Below are 24,295 nucleotides of genomic sequence, written 5' to 3'. Positions count from 1 at the left end.
CCGAGTCCTTTGCCCACCAAAATGGCGACCACAGGGGGTCAAAACTGGCTGGCTTCAGTGCCCTGGCCTACCAGAACCACCCACCACAGAGGATCAAAACCCACTAGCCCCAAACAATAGAGCATGCCAGCTAGTTTCGGTGGGGGGTGACAAATAGCTGCAAGCTGCTAGTCCCACATCCAGCAGAGGCCCCCTGTGGCCGTGCTGAACAATGCAACAGGGACCGCTGAATCGTGAAAAAACAGAAAATCTGAACAGATCAATATTGTGTTAGGAGATATAGTCAGTAATTAAACACTTCCAACAAACACCTCCGGGACAAAATGGATTCACGGGTGAAATCTACCAAACATTTAAAGAAGAATGAATGCTAATCCTCCTAAACTTTTCCAAAAAACTGAAGAGGAGGGAACCCTCCAAACTCATTTTACAAGGCCAGTATTACCCTCATACCGAAACCAGAGAAGGATGTTAGAAGAAAATTACAGGCCAATATTCCTGATGAACATAGATGCAAAAATTATCAACAAATACTATGAAACCAAAGTCAGCAGCACTATAAAAGGATCATTCCCCATGATCAGGCGGAATTCCTGATCATTCCTGGAATGCAATGATAGTTCAACATATGCAAATCGATAAATGTGATAACCACGTTAATTGAATAAAGGATAAAAATCACTGATCATCTCGTTAGATATGGGAAAAGCATTCGATAAAATTCAACATCCTTCTACGATAAAGACTGTCAAGAAATTAGGTATAGAAGGAATGTACCTCAAGTAACAAAAGCAACATATGACAAGCCCACAGCTAACATCATACTAGCATGTAAAGCTAAAAGCTTTTCCTCTAACATCAGAAACAAGAGAGCTATGTCCACCTCACCACTTCTATTCAATTTAGTACTGGAAGTCCTAGGCAGAGTAATTAGGCAAGAAAAAGATATAATAAATATCCAAATTGGAAACGAAGAAATATAAAAGTCTATGTTTGCAGATGATATAATGCAGAAGATAATATATAATCTTAGATAACCCTAAAGTGTCCACGAAAATAAGAAGTTACAATAAATGAATTCAGTAAGGTTGCAGGATACAGAAACCGCACATAGAGAAGCATATCCAGAATTCAGGAAAGAATGCTCATAATCTATAGTCACATGACAACAATATACATATATATAAGGTAATAATATTTATATGGTTCCTAAATCAAAGGGTATACAGCAAAAAGTCTTCTTTCTATAGTTGCCCCCAAACCACGCATCTTATTTCTCCTTCCTTTCACTACAATTAAGAGATTGTTGTGTATCTTTCTAGAAGTATCATCCCTATACAATACACATCTCTGTACCATTTGGTGTTCTGTGCTTTGCTCTTATCCCTTAACAATATATGCTGCAGATATTCCCACTGAACAGTACGCAAATAACTTTCTCATCTCTTTCCTTCTAATACCTGGAGACTACGGAATGGTGTGAATGAACCTTAATATATTGTCACCTATTTACTCACGTACATTTTATCAATGTACATTGTTTTCAAAACTAATATGCAGCGGCCCCAGGAATTCTCTTCCTCCCGCCAGTCGGGTGGACAATCTAGGGGCCAGGGGTACGCCCTGGGCCTCTAGGGGCCCGGCGTGCCGCGCTGCGTTGTGCCGCGCTGCGTTGTGCCGCGCTGCGGTCTGTTGCTGCACCCCGGCACATATGGCCTCCTCCAGGAGCCTCCGTCCTCTTTGCCCACAAGCTTAGGGTGGGAGGGAGAGCAAGCGGTGCATTTCGTGTCTGATCTCAGACAGGAGGTGGCAGCAGGGCGCATGCAGAAGCCCCCCCCCCCCCCCCCACCACACCCGCCCCCGCCCGGGAGCGGGAGGCCGGCCTCCACTCAAAAGCGCAAGGGGCGCACTAGAGCCAGAAGGATGTGCTTTGCACACGCGGGTGCTGAAGTCCCCACTCCCTCCCCCTGCTTGGGGAGAGCAGAACTCTGGCCAGGTGAGGAGGATTTCCCCCCAGCACCCCCAGCCTGGCTGACCACAGCCTCGGCCCTGCCCTTCGATGGGGCTCGGGGATGTGGGTTGCCAGCAGGACACCAAGGCTGGCGCCCAGTCCAGGGGCCAGGACGCGCAAGCCTGGTAGCAGGTCTGCAATGCACAGGTAGCAGTATACTGTCGTCTCCACTTCATCGGGAGCAAAGCAAACCCTCCCGAGCCCGGAAGGCCAGGCGACTATCGCCCCAGGCCACACTTCCAACACCTCCAGAGGGTGGTGGGTGCAGCTGGAATGTGAGCCTTGGCTGTGCAGCAGCCATGCTGACCCCACACACAATGCTATGGAGTGCTCTTCCGAGCAAACAGCCAGGGACCAGGTGGCCTAGGCACAGCAACCAGAAGCACCTGTACGCTTCCTCCAAAGCTGGGCTGTTGGCCCCACCTGCTGTACGGAGGGGACTCCTGGACTCCGGCCAGCCATACACAGTGCCTGCCTGGCTGCTACAGGTCCAGCCACTACTGGCTCCAAGCACCTGACCCCAGAATCCCCTCCGAGGAGGCAGCCACACCCCTGCAGCCCCAGACTCTATCGCCTCCACCTCTTACTGTGAACTTGAAGTTTTTCCAACAGATTGTGTTCTCAAATACCTCTGGCCTCTTGACACCTCCGTATTTCCTTTCTCGAGAGTAGCCTTTCCCCATACCAAATTCCAAATCTCTAAATCTTGTTATTCTTTAAGTCTATTTCAAATGCTGCTTTTTTTAAGGTACCCTCTCCTGGTCCTGGGGTGGAGGGAGAACAGGGCACGGGCAAGGTGACATACTGCCACATCACAAGGAGAGGGAAGAGCAGTGTCCAGATAATGAAATAAAAAGACAAGAGTACCCTACTTCATTTTTAATTGTGGGTTCAGAGATCTTCCACAGAGATAAGTGTTGAAAGTTCCCATCGTTTCAAGGCAAAAAGTATTGTAAGATATGTGGGCCTCAAGATTTACTCCACTTTGCCTAAAACCCTAAGATTAGTCGGGATTCAGGGCGCCTCCTGCCTCAAGCCCCTGCAACTGGTCAGCTTCCGGACAGATAGGACTCAAGCCTATAGAACAAGTCTCTGAGTTCCATTTATCAATGTCCAAGAATTAGCCATTGAGAGGAGCTGGCAAGATTTGCCCGACAGACTTGTTTCTGAGATGGGTGATTCACTAAGAAAATAATTCCATGGGTTATCCCTGGACCTCCTGGCTGTGCACCTGGCCTCTCCTGGGGCAATTAACCTGCCACCTCAGCAATGGCAGAGTTAAGCAGATGTCTTCATGAGACCTTTGGAATCAAATTGCAGCTCTCCCACCATCATGGCTTCCCTCTGCCTTCTCTTCTACTACAGCCCAGCCCTAATGCCCTTGACCTTCTCCCCCACTCCCCAAGAGACAGCAGGGCATTGTGATTAAAAACATGGGCTTGGGAGCCAATCCCCCCGGGTTCAGATCTTAGCTCTGACATTATATAACTGGAACATGGGGCACATTACTGAACATCTCTATGCCTTAGTTTCCTTATGATACTAGTACCTCTGTCACAAGATTGTTCTGAGGATCACATAAGTTTCTGTAAGTACTTGGAACAGTGACTGAAATGTGGTACAGGTTACAAAAACTGCTTGTTAAATAAAATAAATAAATACCTGTACTAGACCGGATTATCTCCGTCCCAACAACATGGCCCAGCAGGTCATACTGATTCAGGCGAGAGCCATCCTGTGCCACTTCCACGGATTTGTTCTTTCCAAGAGTCCAAGAATAAACTACTTCAGCTGTTGTGTAGGCATCTAGGGCAGAAAATGGTCAAGAAGGAGAAGCTGAAGGGAAAGGAAAATGATTATCCTTGACATTCAACTTGCATGATACTGAAATACAACTTCCATCCCCAAACAATTCTGGGTATGTCTGTCTTCAATTGAAGTACGTTTATCCATCCATCTAATAAACACTCATTGACTAAATACTATGGTTTACGCTGGATATACAGAAATTAACCCAAAGTGCTCTCTTCCTTCAATGACTCACAGTCTTCTAGATGTCCAATAAATGGTCAAGCTTTTCCTCCTCTTGGAGGGTAGACAATAGGGGCAAGGGAAGAATGGCTACAATATTATCTAGTGCAAATGTCACAAATTCAAATGCCTACAAGAGCTAGAGAGATATCTTAAATGAGTAAATCAGGCTAGCTGTAAAAAAAATAAACTGCCAGAAATGTAATAAAATTTTCTTTAATTGATGGGGTGAGCATATGAGATAAGATTTTAAAAAATCATATTGGGAATATTTTAAATTAAAAAAATTAAAATTAAAAATGGCAATAATTAATGATTAGAATTTCCTTCTGCCACTTTGATTTGCAAACCAGAAACCTGCCACCTTTTCTTCTGCACAAGGGTGTTAATGTTAGGTCTTGTGTTTGGAATTCCAATGTACGGAATTTAGTACAGATTAGTTTTAACACGGGTTGTGGGTAAGGGAAGTGGTGAGGGAATGAGGAGTAAGGTTATTTCATTTTAGTGTCTTAAAGGAAGAGAGTTGTTTTCTTTCCAGACATGGATCGACTCTTTGCACAGTGGGTTTTATATCTGGAGTGAGCACCTTGCCCTCACTCAGGCACCTAGGCTCACAAAGGGAAGCTGACCAGCATACTGTTCATCCATTTCATCCAAGGTTTGAGCTGTCTGTTGTTCAAGTCAGTGGTGGGGTCTCCAGCTCATGGTGGCAGCTACCGTGTCCATAATGTGCTCTATTTAAACCTTTTACCACAAAGCAAATACTTCCTAATATATCTACCAAAGAACAAACATAAATTCTGTGTCCCTACAAAACATTGCCATGTTGGATATACATTTCGTAACAGTCTGACATTAACACTTACTTACATGTAAACTGTGATGTTCTTAGGACTTTTTTCAGTATACCTAAGTAAACCATTTCCTGATTTGCTTGGAATGGTCAATATGCCAAAAAGGTCTTCATTCACATCAAAATTCTCATTGAAATCATGAAAAGATATGCATAACTCTATGGTATTTTCTGTATCTGTGCTCTCCAGAGCTACAAAAGAAAATGCCACAAGAAATCTAACTTTTCCACATACTATGCCCTATATATAGTCTCAGCCATTTCTGCAACACACTGAAAAATACTTGTAGTTCAATATATAATTTCTGCTGCAATTAATAGACATTTTAATAAATTTGGCATTTATAGAATATTTTCATACCTGGGAAGTTTTGTTGCTTAACGCATAACTACATTTCCCAGCAACACTTAGTGTAGGCCTTCAAACACAAAATCTGTTGAACTTTCAGTTTGTTTTTTGAAGTTAACTAAGATTTTCATTGTACATCTTTTTTATATATCAATTACATTTCTTTATAATGGATTGCATAATGTTGATATCTGAAGTTTTATTTTTCAACAAAGGCATACTTTGTATGCATAGTAAAGATGTAGAAATATTCTTCATCTCTATACGGAACTGCAAACTCTCCCATCTTTTTTGAAACACAGTCCTCTCAGTTTGTCCTTTAGTTTTAAAAATTTTGATAGCTATGGGTACAAGAACTATGTCACTTTCTTCTTGACTCTACTGGGAGCTCTTAATTCGACAATATGTAAAACAAAAGTGCAAGTGAGTTGATCAGTGGCAACTGACACTGGACCCTGTTTTCAGGAAGAGAGCAGAAAGTGATGGAGACTTGGAGGAATGGGCAAGCTGTGCCCCTCTACAAGGGGCAGCCTCTACTCCGCCCCAGCTGATTGTGGCCAGGTGGGAATTTGAACCCAATGCTGTCAGATCTTCTGATTTCATAAAAAATAAACAAATTTGAAATTTTATATGACAGCTCCTAAATTTCGAATCTTGGCAAATAATTTAAAAAGTTGTAAACTGTATGGATCAAACAAAGCACATCTGCAAACCACTACTCTTAAGCAGAGAGTCACGTGTATATGTCTTATTATCTTTGCCGTTCAGGTGGTTGTCACTCCCTCTGTTTAAAGGACAATGCAATGTTCTCAGTACACCCAAGAGTTTGACAATGTAAAAACTAGAACATGTCTGCTCGTGAAAGGGTTTGGGATGGAAGAGTTTCCACCTCTAAGAAAAAAGGAATTTCTTGCTGGATCTCTTAACTTAAGCTGAGGACCTTGAGCATGCAATCTTGAATATTAGCCCTAAATTCCTAGCATGTTCTAGCACAAATGTGACAACAAGTTGTGCAGCTACCAGTACCTTAGACACTTCACTGGGCCCAGAGTGGCAACTTGCTTTATGCAAAAAGCAATGGTTTCATTTCTTTGACAATAATTTATGGGAAAAGAGAGATTTATGGAGGAAAAAATATTCTCATATGATGGAAGTCAAAGCAGGAAAGGCATAAACTAATAAAGGAAGAGAAGGAAGATGGAGAAATAAATTTGAAAAACGAATTGAAAACTACTTGATTGTCTTCTCACAGCCTTACCCTGTACTGGTAAACAAAGCTTAATAAAGCACAGTAACTGCCATCAGGGTGCCGACAATCTACTGGAGCAGACCGAGGGTGCACAATAGTTATAGTACAAGCCTGAACGTGAAAAGTATGCACACCAGTGGAACAAAAATACATGTTAAGTGAAACCAGAGCGGGGCACTGTTGCTTCTGCCCAGGGTGGAGTGTTAGAGGACTCATAAAGTTGACGGTACTCACAAGTTGAGGCCACTTTAGTAGGTAAAAGAAGGACATTCCTAGCAAAGAACAACACAGCAAAGGCAAAAAACATGCAAGAGCATGGAGTGTTAAAGCAATTAATGATATCCCTGGACTTACAGGCTAGAGAGAAGCTGAGGTAATATAAAAACCCTAATTACCCAAACTAAGAAATAAGGGGTTTAGTTCATAGGTTATAAGTTGTTGTGGATGTGCCTAAGTAGAGAGCTGACATGACCAGATGTATGCTTTGGAAGGATTGTAGTAGCTGCAGTATAGATGACCGGCTGGGAAGAGTGAAACTGAAGCCAAGACAGCAATTAAAAGGCCGTTACAGTATCTGGTGTGAGTGAGCCTTAGGCTTTAATGTATGGTAGTAGACAGTGGACTGAAAATAAATTTTAGAGGTAGAACATTTTATAACTGGTGGTTTTCATGATGGCTAAGAAAGGAAAGGAAGAAGTTAAAGGAAGGATTCTAGATGACTCTGAGATTGTAGCTTTTGTAAGTACGTGGATAATGATGGAATTCACTCATCCAGTGGAGAACAGAACTCTTCCCCTTTAGGTCTTTGCCTCATTCCTTCCTCCACACCCCTTGGATTCCTTTAACCCCTCAGCTTCCCTCCCAGAGTGTCGTACTCCTCAGTTCCAATCATTCTATTTTCATGGAGGAGTTGGTGGGGGCGATACTGTAGAAAGGATATCTACCAGGCGATTAGAACTACTGCACTTGCAGAATGGCCCTGTCACATATATTATATGGGCTATGATGCCACAAGCATCTCCTTGCCTTTAGCTGCTTTGCTAAATGCTTCCTGCTGTTACTCAAGCCGTGGTATGTGTCAGGCCCCAGGAAAATGGGAAGTTAAAAACAATCTTGCTACAATAGTACCGATGAGAAAACATTCCCTCTGAACTCATAGTGTCAGAGACTCATTGCTTGATTGATTGAGTCAGTTACTCATTCAACTAATATTAAGACATTATATTAGGTAGTTAAGGTACAGAGGTCTTAAGACATTTGAGATCTCATCCCTTCATTGAGCTTATAGTCTAGTGGAAAAGGACAGACAATAAATAAGTAAACAATAAAATAATATCAGATGGTGATAAATGCTATGAAAAAAATAGAGTTTATGAGGTGGGGAGGGGTTTCATTAGGTACAGTAATCAGAGAAGATCTCTTTGAGGGAGTGGCTTTTAAGCTGAAACATGAAAAATGAGAAAGAGCCAGAGCTTGATGGAGAATATTTCAGGTCAAATAAAACAGCAAGTGGAAAGCCTTCTAAGTGGGAAAGATCCTGCAGTGTTCTAGGAACTGGCAGAAGGCCAAAGCAAAGGAGGGAGAGATATGAGATGAGGTTGAAGAGGTAAATAACAACCAGAATACAGGATCTAAACCAGGACAGGGAACGTAAAAGAAGGTTTTAGAGAAAAAATAGTCAGTTTGGTTTGGGCATATTCAGTATAAATCCAAGGGTTCTGATGAACCTAACAACTATAGCCTAGGGTTTGTATACATACGAAACCAAATGGAAACAGACATTGTATAGGTTTATGACTAAAACAAATACTTACACTTCTCAGGACCTTAAATTATCCAAAGTGACGGAACAAGTTATAACCTCTAGTTACTGGCAAATCAGGACAAATTTTGGATTTCTAGCATGGGGTATATGTATATGTTTCTGCATCTATTGAGATGATCATGTGATTTTTGTTCCTTAGTCTATTAATATGATGTATTACATTGATTTTTGGATGTTAAGGTCAACTTTATATTTCTGGGGTAAATCCCACTTAAAGATAGTGTATTTTTCCTTTTATAAGTTGCTTAATTCAGGTTGCTAGTATTTTCTTGAAGATTTTTGCATCTATATTCATAAGGAATATTTGCCTGTGGTTTTCTTTTCTTTTCATCTTTGGTTTTGGTATCAGACTAACACTGACCTGATTGAATGAGCTAAGAAATGTTATCTCTTCTATATTTTGCAAAGCTGAAGTAATTGATCACTTTATATGTCTGTGTGTGTGATCAGGAAACCCTGTTTTATAAAGTGCGTGTTCAACACGTTGGCCTCTTTTTCTATTTAAGTTTCTAACTACTCCTTAGAGATTTGTATGGGGATCTTAATAATTATGGAGTTGAGTCACTTGTCATGTACATCCAATACAAATATTTTCTCCCTCCCTGTGGCTTGCCATTTCACCATTGTCTTTTAATAAAGAGAATTTCTTAATTTTTAATATATTCCAAGTCATCCTGTTTTACCGTTGTGGCTAAGCAGTAGTCTATGTTCTATTTAAGCAATCCCTACCTCTTCCACGATCACGAATGTATTCTCTTATGTTTTCTTGTAAAAGCGTAATTGTTTTACCTTTCACCCTTTGACATTTATATCTGTAACCCATCTGGAATTTATTTTTGAGTATGATGAGAGATAAAAGTCAAGATCTCTCTCTCCCTTTCTCTCTCTCTCTGTTTTTAGACTTTCTGTTATGTCTATCTTTGCAACAGTAATACCTATAGCTTTAAAATAAACCTATAGCTTTAAAACTTTAAAGTAGGTCTTGATATCTGGTATTGAAATTGATTTGATTGTAAGTTCTCCAGCTATATTATTCTTCTTCAAGATTGTGTTAGCTATTTTTGGCAATTTTATATTTCTATATAAACTTTAGAATCAGTGTTGTTTTTCTTTGTATTTATCCTGCTTAGTGTTTACCAACTTCTTGAATCTTTGCATTGATAAGGCTCATCAGTTTTAAAAGTGATTGGCCTGTAGCTACTTAATTATTGCTTTTGCTCCTTTTTCTTCCTGTTTTTCTTCTGCAAAATTACACAATACAATTTATTTTACTGTGTCACACATGTTTCTTACTCTTTTCTGTATTTTTGTTTCTCTATACTTCAGGTTTCCTATTTTCTATTTACCTATTTTCACGTCCTCTAATCCTATCTTCTGCTTGTTAAATGCATTCAGTGAATTCTGAATTTTGGATATGTACGTTCCCTTAAGTAATTTCCAATTTGTCCTTCTTTATAGATTCCAATTTTCTGTTGAAATTCCCTACCTTTTATATATTTTATTCACCTTTACTTCTTTTTTTGTTGAACATATTAACCAATGTTTTTGAAAGTCTTTCTCTACAAACTCTGTTATCTGGATCACCTGTAGATCTGTTTCCACATTCTGTTTTTTTTTGTTTTTAAATCTTAGTTTTAGGTCATATGGTCCTGCCTATTGGTATGCCTAATGATTTTTTATTGAATACCAGACATCATGTAATAAAACTGTAGAGTTTTCAGACGATGTTAACTTCCACCAGAGAAACTTTATTCTTTTCTTTGCTAGGCAGATAGTGTGGGAGAATTATCACCTTAATGCCATAAGGGACTGAGCTGGGTTGTAGTTTTGGTTAAACCTGGTCTGTCTCTGCTGTTCCCTTGTAACTAGAACATAGCTTCTCTAGGGTTTTAAACAGATAGCCTGGCATGTCTTCTTTTTGATAGCATTGGGAGACTGAAGGAAAGCCAGCTCTACTTTTGAAAGGTTTTCATATTAACTTTTAGACTTATGATTTGTGCAAATTCAAAATTCAGCAACTGTCTTGAAAGGGGTATCAGTTAAGTGTTTGAAACCTTCTAGATCTCTACTTTTATCACTTGATCTCTATGTGACCATCAAAACTGTTGCTTTGTTTCTATCCTCCAGTGGCAGCCCTACAGCTGGGGCAGAACTTAAATCCCAAGCTGCAATTCAAGGCCAGAATTGACAAGTTCCACCAGGAATGAAGAAGCTGCAGGTGACAAATTCGTCCAAGAGAGGTAACCCTTTCTCCAGAATTTCAGTCTCTACAATCCTTGTTGCTTCTACAGTTCTAGGTTTTCTAATTTTTCATGAGGGGAGCACTTTTCACCCACAAACAACTCTGTCCTACCGGGAGTGAAAGGAATAGCCATCTAATTTGATAGTAAATCCAGTAGGACAAAAATCTACAAGTCACCCTTGAGTTCTTTTTCTAATATTATACATGTAATTTATTGCAAGATCCTTTTGGATCACCCTTCACAATACATCCAGAATCAAGCTACTTCTCACCACTTTTACCAACATCACTCTGATCGGAACCGTTATCATCTCTCATCTGAAATAGAGAAATACCCTCTCAACTGGACTCCCTGCTTCTATCCTTCCCATACTTACAGTTTTAAAAGAGTGTCCATAATGATTCTTTTAAGATGTAAGATAATGTAATTATTCTGTTCCCAAACTGGAATCACTCCCCATTTTCCCTCAGAATAAAATTCAAAGCCCTTTAATGTCCTACAAGACTCTAGATTACCTGGCTCCCTCTTTGATCTCATCCTCTCGCAGTGCTTTCCCCCTCACTCCCTCTGTCTAGTCATACTGGCCACTTTGATGTTCCTTGAACAAGTCAGACACTTTTCTCACTCAGGATCTTGTCCCTTCCTGTTCCCTCTACCCGGAGCATGATTTTGTCAGATATCTGCACTGTTAACCCTTGTATCTCCTTAAAATTTCTGCTCAAATGTCACTTTTTCAAAGAGGCCTATGCTGATCACCCTATTTTAAATTTCAGTGGCAACACCTATCCTCCACATAGACGTGACTGACCCCCCTTATTCTGCGGTACTTTTATGTATTCCCATGGTGCTTCTCACTTTATAACATACTTTATACTTTACTTTTTAATCCATTGTTTCTTTTATCTTTCACCATCACTCTCTCCTCTATAATATCAATTCCATAAGTGCAAGGTCTTTGTTTTATTTATGGATGCATTCCAAGCTCCTAGAATACAGCCTGTCACATAAGAGACAATCTGTAATTATTTGGTAATGATTGAAAAAATATATAACATGTAGTTATTTGTGTCTTTTCTTTTGTGAAGAAGATTGGCCTTGAGCAAACATCTGTTGCCAATCTTCCACTTTTTACTTGAGGAATATTATCACTGAGCTAACATCTGTGCCAAACTTCCTCTATTTTATGTGAGATGCCACCATAACGTGGCTTGATGAGTGGTGCTAGGTCCACACCCGTGATCCAAACCTGCAAACCCCTGGGCCACTGAAGCAGAGCATGCAAACTTAACCACTATGCCACTAGGCTGGCCCCTATTTGTGTCTTTTTAAATGCACTTTCTACTTCAAAATACAGAGCTAAATCTAATTTAGGGATGATTGCCACAGACCTTGAGATATTGCTCTGATACCTCCCTATAGGAAATTTACTCTGAAATTCTTAGAGTCAGAAACTCACCCAAATTCTGTTCTATTTTGATTTTTCTAATTCATTTGAAAATGGGCTATGTATCTACTCATTTTGTCAGATTTACAGCTACTGGAAAAGGCAATACTCTCTAAAAATGAGAAAATCTCCAGAGTCTCTTCTTGTCCACCATTTACTGTAGAGAATTGGATGGAAGTATATGAGGATGCAGGTGGAATAGGCATTTCAAAAATATAAACACATTCTATTTGAGGGATTTTGTCCTTAGGAAGCTGCTGCTGAATATCAGCTCTCTCCTGCTCTGTCTTCTGGACAATTTAGGAAACAGATGTTAATGTTTCAGTCTAATGACAGAGAAATGAGTCTGAAATGGTAAAATAAGGTTTGCTGTCTAGAAAGAAAACTCTATGAAAGGCTGTCTCCTGCTCCTGATCAGTTAGTACTACTCAACCCCACTCCCTTCCCCACTCCCATAGCAGCCTGGATTAAATGCCTTGGCTTTAGAAATGGCTTTAGAAACTACTAGAGGACAGAATAGGAAATATTCAGTTTCTTTTAGAAGAAGACCAGGCAAGCAGAAAAGTGAGAAAATACATACAGCTTCCAAACTTCAGTGGGCAGGCATGCACATCCATAGGAAAATCTTCCAAATGCATGGGGCACTCAGCATGAATTGTTAACCTAAAAGAAAGGAGAACAGAAAATGAAATTAAGCTAAAGTGAATGCTGTTAAACATGGAACTGAGTTCCCATTCACCAGCAATGGCATGCTCCTAAGTACAGTGTGATTTCGTTTGTCTAGGTTCATAGGAACACAAGGAATGAATTACATGAACTAGATAGGCTCTCAAAGCAGCATTCAGTGTTCAGATTTTTAGATCAGATCTAAATCCCATCTTACCACCTTTAGAAAATCAAATGTAACTTATCTGACCTAGCTGAGCTCCCTTAGCCACCCTCCCACTGAAGCCTAAAAACCCCAGGTCCTGACTCATTCACTCTTTTTTATTTTTTTATTGATGTTATGATAGATTACAACCTTGTGAGATTTCAGTTGTACATTATTGTTAGTCATGTTGTGGGTACACCTATTTCCCCTTTGTGCCCTCCCCCACCCCCCCTTTTCCCTGGTAACCACCGATCAGATCTCCTTGTCAATACACTAACTTCCACCTATGAGTGGAGTCATATAGAGTTCGTCTTTCTCTGACTGGCTTATTTTGCTTAACATAATACCCTCGAGGTCCATCCACGTTGCTGCGAATGGGCCAATTTTGTCTTTTTTTATGGCTGAGTAGTATTCCATTGTGTATATATACCATATCTTCTTTATCCAATCATCAGTTTCTGGGCATGTAGGCTGGTTCCACATCTTGGCTATTGTAAATAATGCTGCGATGAACATAGGGGTGCATGGGACTCTTGGGATTTCTGATTTCAGGTTCTTAGGATAGATACCCAGTAATGGGATGGCTGGGTCATAGGGTATTTCTATTTTTAACTTTTTGTGAAATCTCCATACTGTTTTCTATAGTGGCTGTACCAGTTTGCATTCCCACCAACAGTGTATGAGGGTTCCTTTTTCTCCACAACCTCTCCAACATTTGTCGCTCTTGGTTTTGGATGTTTTTGCCAATCTAACGGGTGTAAGGTGATATCTTAGTGTAGTTTTGATTTGCATTTCCCTGATGATTAGCGATGATGAACATCTTTTCATGTGTCTATTGGCCATATTTATATCTCCTTTTGAGAAATGTCTGTTCATCTGACTCATTCACTCTTAATAGCAGTTTAATTATTTCTGAAATAATTCTCCTCAGCAGGCTATCGTGTGAGTTAACCAATTTAAAGATTGCACTGGAGAGGAGAGATTTATAGAAAGAAAATTTTTACCCTGATAATGAACAAGCACAAAAGACGGTTCTGCTGCTCACAGCATCTGCTATAGCTTTGAAGGAGATGGCTCTTGGAGAACACATCCACACATATACACTCATATACGCCCACACACGGCAACTGGCCAGAAAATAAAAATACAGAGCCAGCCCTGATGGCCTATTGTTTAAAGTTTGGCATGCTCCACTTTGGCGGTCCAGGTTCAGTTCCCAGGTGCAGAACCACACCACTCATCTGTCAGTAGCCATGCTGTGGTGGCGACTCATATGGAAGAACTAGAAGGACTTACAAGTAGAATATACAACTATGTACTGGGGCTTTGGGGAGGGAAAAAAAGAAAAAAACAAGAGATAGGAAGATTGGCAATAGCTGTTAGCTCAGGGCAAATCTTTCCCAGCCAAAAACAAAAAGAAAATACAAAGGTAGTTGAGGACATCAGTAACCTCAGAGGTCAAGTCTGAAGAGCTCATGCTGTCTTCACAGGGACAGCATATAGGAGAGACTGTGTGTGGATTACTCAATGGAAATCTGGATGGGGTTATTATTTGCCATGCCCACATACTCATTACCCTGCATTAGTCTGTCTAAATAATCTATTCTAAGATTACTGCTCCTATTTATTTTGAGTTTTTTGAGCCTCAGCTGTCCTTGGCCTAGATAATAGCCTCCTATGTAGAAATGGAACCCACACAGCAAAAATTCAGTGTTCTTTGGAGCCTAGCTCTGATGAACTATTTCTAGCTAACCTGTATACCTCTGGTTATATTGGATTCAATCCCTGCCATCCTCTTGGAGTTCTAGGTGGCCAACTGGCCGGCATCTCCCATCCTGGCTAATTGTTAAACCTGATGAATATGTGATGCCTCACAAATGATCAGAGCAGTAATACTAGATATTGCTCAAAGCACACTGACTAATGCAAACATACTCAGGTGTGTATTAGCAAGAACCCTAGGCTGGAAGGTGGACACCAAGTATATGCCCTTCAGCAAATAATTACCCATCTCTTATTTGCAGTTTCCCCATTTAAATAGTAAGAGGCTGGAACTAGAGGTCAGGTGTTCTTGCAGTTCTAACTAATCCCTTGGATATTTACAAAATTTCCCATGATTTTTGGACAAAAGCTCAATTCTCAAGTCAGCCTGCAAAACACCACCAATCTATGCTTTATTCTTAAGGCAGAAAGAGGAATTCAAGACTCAAAGAATCTGACACAAGAGAAATGTATTTCACTAAGTAACTGTTCCTTGTGTCGGATACTTAAAGAATTCCATGAGGGCTTAATAAATAAAATTGTGTTTCTTCTCTCCATTTATATTAGTATTTACAAGATATTGCTTCTTATGAGTAATGCCAAGGGGAAATTACTTTATGTCTACCCAGCAGTCCTGGGGACATGGCAAATAAGACCACAACAAATGGATTATCAAAGCAAGACACAAAAGGTACTGATTTCTGATTAGGAGCAGAACTGATTCATAATAACTTTCCTGTCTTCCTTCCCATCAACTTCTTGCCCATCTCACCTAAGCACAGAGCAGAGAGGAGGAAGCAGATGTTGGTGGGGGCAGAGTACTTCACAAGCGAAATTATCCTGTACTCTTTTCATTGGTTCTTAAACATATCCTAATGCTCTTTGATCTCCTGTGTCATACTGTCTGCCTTTCTTGCCTTCTTTCCACCTTGCTACAACTTTAAAGACCCCTTCAAGCTTTTCCTGCAGCAGAAAGCACCCTGACTGTACTCAGGCTAATATACTCATCATTACAATCTATGCCATAAACATATTCATACCCTCCAAATGTTTTCTCTCACCCTCTTTTTATTCTTCTTCTTATTATATTGTGTGACAAGAGCACTAAACATAAAATCTATCCACTTAACAAAATTTTAAGTATACAATACAGTATTGTTAATTGGTAAAGGACCTGAATACACATTACTCCAAAGGAGACATTCAAATGGCCACAAGTATATGAAAAGATGCTCAACATCACTAATAAACAGGGAAATGCAGATTGAAACCACAATGAGGTGTCACCTCACACCTGTTAGGATGGCTATTATCAAAAAAAAAACAAAAGATAACAAGTGTTGGTGAGGATGTAGAGAAAAGGGAACCCTTGTGCACTGTTGGTTTGAATGTAAATTGGTGCAGCCTCTATGGAAAACAGTATGGAGGTTCTTCAAAAAATTAAAAAAGAACTACCATAGGATGCAGCAATCGCACTTCTGGGCATATATGTCCAAAGAAATTGAAATCTTGATCTCAGAGAGAGATCTGCACTACCATGTTCACTGCAGCCCTATTCACAATAGCCAAGACATGGAAGCAACCTGCATCCATCGATAGATGAATTCATAAGAAAATGTATATACAGATCATCATGGTGGTGTAAAGAGGATCCCTTTGTCTCTCCCCTTCAATCTACAGCAAGTAAAACATCCATAACCCAACAAAGGCTACATTGCCCAACACAGCAGAATGCCAGAGAGAGCCACACATCAGTACATACAAAGGTGGGTGGATGGGAGCACATAGAGGAGGCCAAATGGGGGAACAGAAGAGGTGGTACCCAGGCTCCTGGACCCCTGGCCATGGCAGCTGAGTGAGTCACCCCCAGTCTCAGAGAACCTGGTGGGCAGCAAGAGAGGTGTGCATGTGACTCTTGCCTCTGACTAAGAGGGAAGTTTATAGCAATATAGGTCTGTGTCAAGAAACAAAATCTCAAATAAACAATCTAACAGTACACCTAAAGGAACTAGAAAAAAGAAGAACACACAAAGCCTAAAGTCAGTAGAAGGAAGGAAATAAGAAAAGTCAGAGTGGAAATAAATGTAATAGAGACTAAAAAGACAATAGAAAAGATCAATGAACTCAAGAGCTGGTTCTTTGAAAACATAATCAAAATTGACAAACCTTTAGCTAAACTCACTAAGACAAAAAGATAGAAGGCTCAAATAAATAAAATCAGAAATAAAAGAGGAGAAATTACAATGGATAGCACAGAAATACAAAGGATTATAAGAGAATACCATGAAAAGCTATACGCCAACAAATTGGATAACCAAGGGAAATAGATAAATTCTTAGAATCATACATCCTTCCAAAACTGAATCAAGAAAAAATAGAGAATCTGAATAGACCAATCACTAGTAAGGAGATTGAAACAGTAATCAAAAACCTCCCAAAAAACAAAATTCCAGGACCAGACAGCTTCTCTGGTGAATTCTACCAAACATTCAAAGATTTAATACCTGTCCTTCACAAACTCTTTCAAAAAATCAGAGGGGATGCTTCCTAACTCATTTTACAAGGTCAACATTACCCTGATACCAAAACCAGACAAGGGCAACACAAAAATGAAAATTACAGCTAATACTGCTGATGAACATAGATGCAAAAATGCTCAACAAAATACTAGCAAATGGAATACAACAATACATGGAAAGGCTCATACTACAATCAAGTGAGATTTATTCCAGGATACAAGGATGGTTCAACATAATCGAAATACACCACATTAACAAAATAAGGAATAAAAATCAGATTATCTCAATAGATGCAGAGAAAGCATTTAACAAGATTCAGCATCCATTTATGATAAAAACTCTCAATAAAATGGGTATAGAAGGAAAGTATCTCAACATAATAAAGGCCATATATGACAAACCCATAGCCAACATCATACTCAATGATGAAAAACTGAAAGCTATTCCCCTAAGAACAGGAACAAGACAAGGATGCCCACCCTTGCCACTCTTATTCAACATAGTATTAGAATTCCTAGCCAGAGCAATTAGGCAAGAAAACGAAATGAAAGATATCCAAATTGGGAATAAAGAAGTAAAACTGTCACTATTTGCAGATGACATGATTTTATATAGTGAGAACTCTAAAGAATCCACCAAAAAACTAAAGGAAATAATTAACAAATACAGTAAAGTTTCAAAGTACATAATCAACATATAAAAATCAGTTGCATTTCTATTGTTAACAACGAACGAGCAGAAAGAAATCAAGAATACAATCCCAGGGGCTGGCCCGTTGGTGCAGTGGTTAAGTTCACATGTTCTGCCTCTTGGCATCCCAGGGTTCTCCAGTTTGGATCCTAGTGTGGACATGGCACTGCTTGGCATGCCATGCTGTGGTAGGCGTCCCACATATAAAGTGGAGGAAGATGGGCATGGACGTTAGCTCACAGCCAGTCTTCCTCAGAGAAAAGAGGAGGACTGGTAGCAGTTAGCTCAGGGCTAATCTTCCTCAGAAAAAAAAAAGAATACAATCTCATTTACAATTGCAACAGAAAGAACAAAATACCTAGGAATAAATTTACCCAAGGAGGTGAAAGACCTGTACACTGAAAACCACAAGACATTGTTGAAAGAAATTGAAGAAGACACAAAGAAATGGAAAGATATTCTGTGCTCATGTACTGGAAGAATTAACATAGTTAAAATGTCTATATTGCCTAAAGCCATCTACAGATTCAATGTGATCCTTATGAAGATCCCAATGACACTTTTTCATAGAAATAGAACAAAAAATCCTAAAATTTATGTGGAACAACAAAAGACCCCAAATAGCCAAAGAAATCCAGAGAAAAAAGAACAAAATTGGAGATGTCACACTCCATGATTTCAAAGTATACTGAAAAGTTACAGTAATCAAAACAGCATGGTACTGGCAAAAAAACAGATGCACAGATCAATGGAACAGAATTGAGAGCCAAGAAATAAGCCCACATATTTATGGACAGCTAATTTTTGACAAAAGAGCCAAGAACATACAATGGAGAAAGGAAAGTCTCTTCAATGAATGGTGCTTGGAAAACTGGATGGCCACATGCAAAAGAATGACAGTAGACAACTATCTTACACCCTACACAAAAACTAACTCAAAATGGATTAAAAACTTGCATGTAAGACCTGAAACCATATGACTCCTAGAAGCAAACATGGGCAGTATGCTCTTTGATTTTGGCCTTAGCAATATCTTTTTGGATATGTATCCTCAGGCAAGAGAAACAAAAGAAAAAACAAATGGGACTACATCAAACTGAAAAGCTTCTGCACAGCAAAGGAAACCAACAACAAAATGAAAAGACAATCTACCAATTGGGAGAAGATGTTTGCAAACCATATATCCAGAAGGGGTTAAAATCCGAAATATATAAAGAACTCATATAACTCAACAACAAAAAAATGAACAACCCAATCAAAAAATGGGCAGAGGATATGAACAGACATATTACCAAAGAAGATATACAGATGGCCAACAGGCACACAAAACGATGTTCAACATCACTAATTATTAGGGAAATGCAAATAAAAACTGCAACGAGATTTCACCTTACATCCATCAGAATGGCTATAATTAACATGACAGAAAATAATAAATGTTGGAGAGGATTTAGAGAAAAGAGAACCCTCATACACTGCTGGTGGGAATGCAAACTGGTGGATCCACTATGGAAAACAATATGTAGATTTCTCAAAAAATTAAAAATAGAAATACCATACACTCCAGCTATCCCACTACTGGGTATTTATCCAAAGAACATAAAATCAACAATTCAAACAGATTTATGCATCCATATGTCCATCCCAGCATTATTCACAATAACCAAGATGTGGAAGCAATCCAAGTGCCCACCAACTGATGAATGGATAAAGAAGATATGGTGTATATATATACAACGGAATAGTACTCAGCCATAAAAAAGACAAATTTGTGCCTTTGGCCACAACATGGATGGACTTTGAGGGAATTATGCTAAGTGAAATAAGTCAGAGAAATATAAATACCATATGATTTCACTTATATGTGTAAGATTACAAAACAACAATAAACACATAGATACAGAGAACAGACTGGTGGTTACCAGAGAGGAAAGGGGGAGGGGGAGGGTGAAAGAGGTAAAGGAGGACATTTGTATGGTGACAGATGGCAACTAGACTTTTGGTGGTGGACATGATGCAGTCTATACAGAAGTCAAAATATAACGATGTACACCTGAAATCTATATAATGTTATAAACCAATGTTACTTCAATAAAAGTGAAAATGTATATACATACAATGGAATATTATTCGGCCTTAAAAAGAAGGAAGTACTGCCATGTGGAATCTAAAATAGTCAAACTCATAGGAGCAGAGAGTAGAATCATGTTTGCCAGGTGCTGGGTTGGGGCACTGGGGAGGTATTAGTGAAAGGGTACTAAGTTTCAGTTATGCAGGATGAATAATTTCCACAGTACAGCAAATAGTCTTTAGTGGGCTTTTCAAAAAAGATCAGAGACCCGCTCGAAATGTGACATTCAGATCATAGGACTTCAGTCCCAGTCCGGGGTTTGGCCTGCTTTGATTCCTATGCAAACACCAGATAGGAAGGAAGAGGCGATCCAGGAAATCCCCTTCTTCTGGGGTGAGAGATAAAGATGGGAATGCAGATGGGAGGGAGGCCCTTTTCAGCCCTGTGTGCACGTGCACACGCACACACACACACCCCTCTCAGTTATTGCTCTCATTTCGCTGGGCTTTGTAGCACCCTTGCTCTCATGTCACCCTATCCTTTGCTGCTCCACAGTTGGTTTTCCTTTCACCACAGTAACAAGTTAAAGTTTTCTTACTGCCATGGCGCCCTAACTGGTCTCTCTGTCTTCACCCTTTGCCCTTGGAGTCTGTTCTCTACACAACGGCCTTCTACTGTTTCCTCATCTTATCCAGAGAAAACGCCAAAGTCCTCGTCACGGCTGACAGGGTCCTGCATGATCTTGTCTTCTGTTCCTCTGTGGCCTATCTCCTACTGTGCTCTCTCTTGCTCAGCCTGCTTTGGCTTTCTTGCTGCTCTTTCAACTCGGCAGGCTTTCTTACATCATGGCCTTTGCACTCACTATGCTCTTGTATCTCTTTCAAATCTCTTCTTAATTATTATCTTCTAAACGAGGCCCACCCTGACCTCCACTCAGTGTCCTATCCACACTATGGTTAGGAAGACTTACCATGCTTTTGCTCTTCCCAGAGCACCTAACATATAACGTGCCATACAATTTATTTTTTCTATTATCAAATTTTTTCTCTCCTTACGACAAGGTTATGAATTTTTGTCTTGTTTTCTCTTTGATGTGTGCCAGGAGCCTAGCACAGTACCCAGCACATTGTAGATGTTCAATATATATCTACTGAATGAATGAATGAATGAATTTTCATTCCTAAACACATGTATTTCTATGGGGACCTTGCAGAGAGGAGGTGTAGGCTGGGCAAGCCAGGGTTCAGGTAGTCCCAGGGTTCCAGGAAAAATAGCATCTTAACATGATTTCTTAACAATATAATATCTCAACCTATCCTCTTCAATGGGCATATAACCTCTTTCCTAGAATTTCAGAGCTGGAAGAGCCTTACAGAAATCCATTTTTATCCCCTCATATATTTTACATATGATAAAACAGAAGGGAAGGAAATTGACAAAATCACCCAACAAGTCTGGGACAGAGCTGACTAAAAGTTTCCTCGCTCATTGGTGTTCAACAAATGTTGATCACCTACTATGTGCCAGGTATCATTCTAAGCAATGTAACATATCAAGATTGTTGCCATTTTAGAGCTTACATTTAAATAAAGACAAAAAATAAACAAGATAAGTAACATATAGTATATTAAAAGGTAGTATGCCTCAGGAAGAATAATAAGATGTAAGTAGAAAACATTGGGGAGGGATTGCAATTTTCAAAAGGGTCTTCAAGGAATACCTTACTGAGCAGGTGACATTGAGCAATGACGTGAAGGAAATGAGAGTGAGCTTTGCGGACACCTGGAGAAAGAATGTTCAAAGAAGAGGGAGTAGCAAATGCCAAGGCCCTGAGGTAGAAGTGTGCCCAGTGTGTTCAAGGAATAGCAACTAGGCCACTGTGACTGTAGTGGAGAGACCAAGGGGGAAGATTAATAGATTAGTTCAAAGAGAAAACTATGGGGAAGGGACCAGATAGTGTGAGGCTTCCTAGGATATTTTGGCTTTTACTCTAAGTGAAATGTGGAGGTCTTGCTTAATTTTGAGTAGAATGGTGACTTGATCTGAGCAACATTTTAGGATTATTCTGACAGCTGTGTGAAGAATAAATTGAAGGAGGGCAAGGGCAAAAGCAGGGAGATGAAATCCAACACCCATTCATGATCCAAAGCTCTCAAAAAACTAGGAATAGAAGGGAACTTTCTCAACTGATAAAGGGCATTTATGAAAAATCTACATCTAGCATCACACTTAATGATGAAAGACTATTTCCCCCTACGATCATGAAGAAGACAAGGATGTCTGCTCTCTCTTATTCAACACTGTCCTGGAGATTTTAAAGAGTGCAGAAAGGACAGCAGTGGGGAGTGACTGATAATGAGTATGCAGTTTCTTTTTTAGAGCAACTAAAATGATCTGAAATTAGATATTGTTGATGGCTGCACAAATCTGTGAATATACTAAAAACTATTTAATTGTGTATTTGAAAAGGGTGAATTATATGGCATGTGAATCATATCTCAATAAAACTGTTTAAAATTTAGGCAAGCAAAATAACTTAAAGACATAAAGAATAGAAAGCAAGAAAAAAACTGTCTTTAATTGCAAATGACATGTTCAGACATTACATGTTCATAAACTAGAAGTCCTAATATTGTTAAGATTCTCTCCAAATTGATCTACAAAGTCAATAAACTCCTTATCAAAATCTCAGAAGCTTCTCTTTTTGTAAAGATGACAAGCTAATCATAAAAGTTATATGGGAATACAAATTATCTAGAATGGTCAAAACATCTTTCAAAAGAAAAAAATATCATGAGTGTTTTCACTTCCCAATGACAAAACATACCATAAAGCTACACTAATAAATACAGTGTGGGTTTGGTCTAAAGATAGACAATATAGACGGAAGGAAAAGAATAGAAAGTCCAGAAATAAACTTTCACATGTATAGTCAGTTGATTTTTGACCAAGGTACCAAGCTAATTAGCTAATTCAGTAGAGAAAGGATAGCTTTTTCAATAAAGGTGCTGGGAGAATTTGCTATCTACACGCCAGAAACAAAATGAACTTTACCTCACATCATAAGCAAAAATCAACTCCAGTGGATCACAGGCCACAATTTAAGAACTGAAACTTCTAAAGGAAATCACAAGAAAAAAATCTTTGTGACCTTGAGTCAGGCAAATATTTCTTAGATAAGACACCAAAAACATGAGCCATAAAATTTTAAAAATATATGATAAATTGGGGGCGGGCCTGGTGGCACAGCACAGTTCACACATTCCGTTTTGGCGGCCCTGGGTTTGCCGGTTCAGATCCTGGGTGTGGAGATGGCACCGCTTGGCAAGCAATGCTGTGGCAGGCGTCCCACACATAAAGTAGAGGAAGATGGGCACGGATGTTAGCTCAGGACCAGTCTTCCTCAGCAAAAAGAGGAGGATTGGCAGCAGATGTTAGCTCAGGGCTAATCATCCTCAAAAAAAAAGAAATGATAAATTGGACTTCATCAAAATATAAACCTTTTGATCTTAAAAGATAACATTAAGAAAATAAAAAGACAGCCATTAAACAGGTGACTATATTTGTGAATCATATATTGATAAAGAACTTGTATCAAGAACATATAATTCTTACAACTCAAAAATGGGAAGAAAAACAACTCAATTTGAAAATGAGCAAAATATTTAAATATACATTTAATAAAAAGATATTCTGTTGACTAATAAGCATGTGAAAAGATATTCAACATCATTGGTCATTAGGTAAATACAAATTAAAACCATAATATGGTACTGCTCCATGTGTGTACTAGAATGGCTAAAATCAAAAAGACTGACAATATCAAATGTTGACAGGAATTTAGGGAAAAGGGAACCTCATAAATGACTGGTGGGAATGTATAATGCTAAAGCACACTTTGGAAAACATTTTGGCAGTTTCTTAAAAAGTTAAAGATAAACTTCCTATAAAAACCTGTGGTTCCACCCTAATTCTTCATTACCCAAGAGAAATGAAAATGTATGTCCCTAGAAAGACCTGTTCATAGCAGAATTATTTATGATAGACTAAAGGTGGAAATAATCTAAATGTCCATCAAATGATGAATGAATAAAAAAAGTGACATACCCATATAATGGAATATTAATCATCAATAAAAAGGAATTCACACAACAACATGGACGAATCTCAAATGCATTATGCTAAGTGAAAGTAGCCACACACAAAAGGTTACATATTGTATGATTCCATTCACATTAAGTGTCCAGGAAAGGCAAATCTATAGACATGGGAAGTAGATTAGTGGTTGCCTGGGGCTGTGTTTGAGAATGAATGGTGATTACAAATTTTCCGAGGTCATGGAAATCTTCTAAATCTAGATTGTGGTTACGGCTGCACA

The 24,295-nt window shown here is 39.3% G+C and overlaps 1 protein-coding gene across 1 annotated transcript in view; it reads right to left on the bottom strand.

The window, feature by feature from the left end:
- Positions 1-24,295, bottom strand: part of GABRA3 (gamma-aminobutyric acid type A receptor subunit alpha3) — a 321,718-nt gene that overhangs the window by 27,765 nt on the left and 269,658 nt on the right. Inside the window, exons 5-6 of the mRNA XM_046673707.1 lie at positions 12,586-12,668; positions 3,674-3,817 (exon numbers count right to left, since the gene is read on the bottom strand). Of these exons, the coding sequence (XP_046529663.1) occupies positions 3,674-3,817; positions 12,586-12,668 (227 nt within the window). The remainder of the gene's footprint in view (positions 1-3,673; positions 3,818-12,585; positions 12,669-24,295) is intronic.

This window comes from Equus quagga, chromosome 10, assembly GCF_021613505.1.
Source record: "Equus quagga isolate Etosha38 chromosome 10, UCLA_HA_Equagga_1.0, whole genome shotgun sequence".
NCBI classification, from domain to species: domain Eukaryota; kingdom Metazoa; phylum Chordata; class Mammalia; order Perissodactyla; family Equidae; genus Equus; species Equus quagga.
Note: the sequence above shows the minus strand (reverse complement) of the source record. Positions and strands in the feature narration are given on the sequence as shown.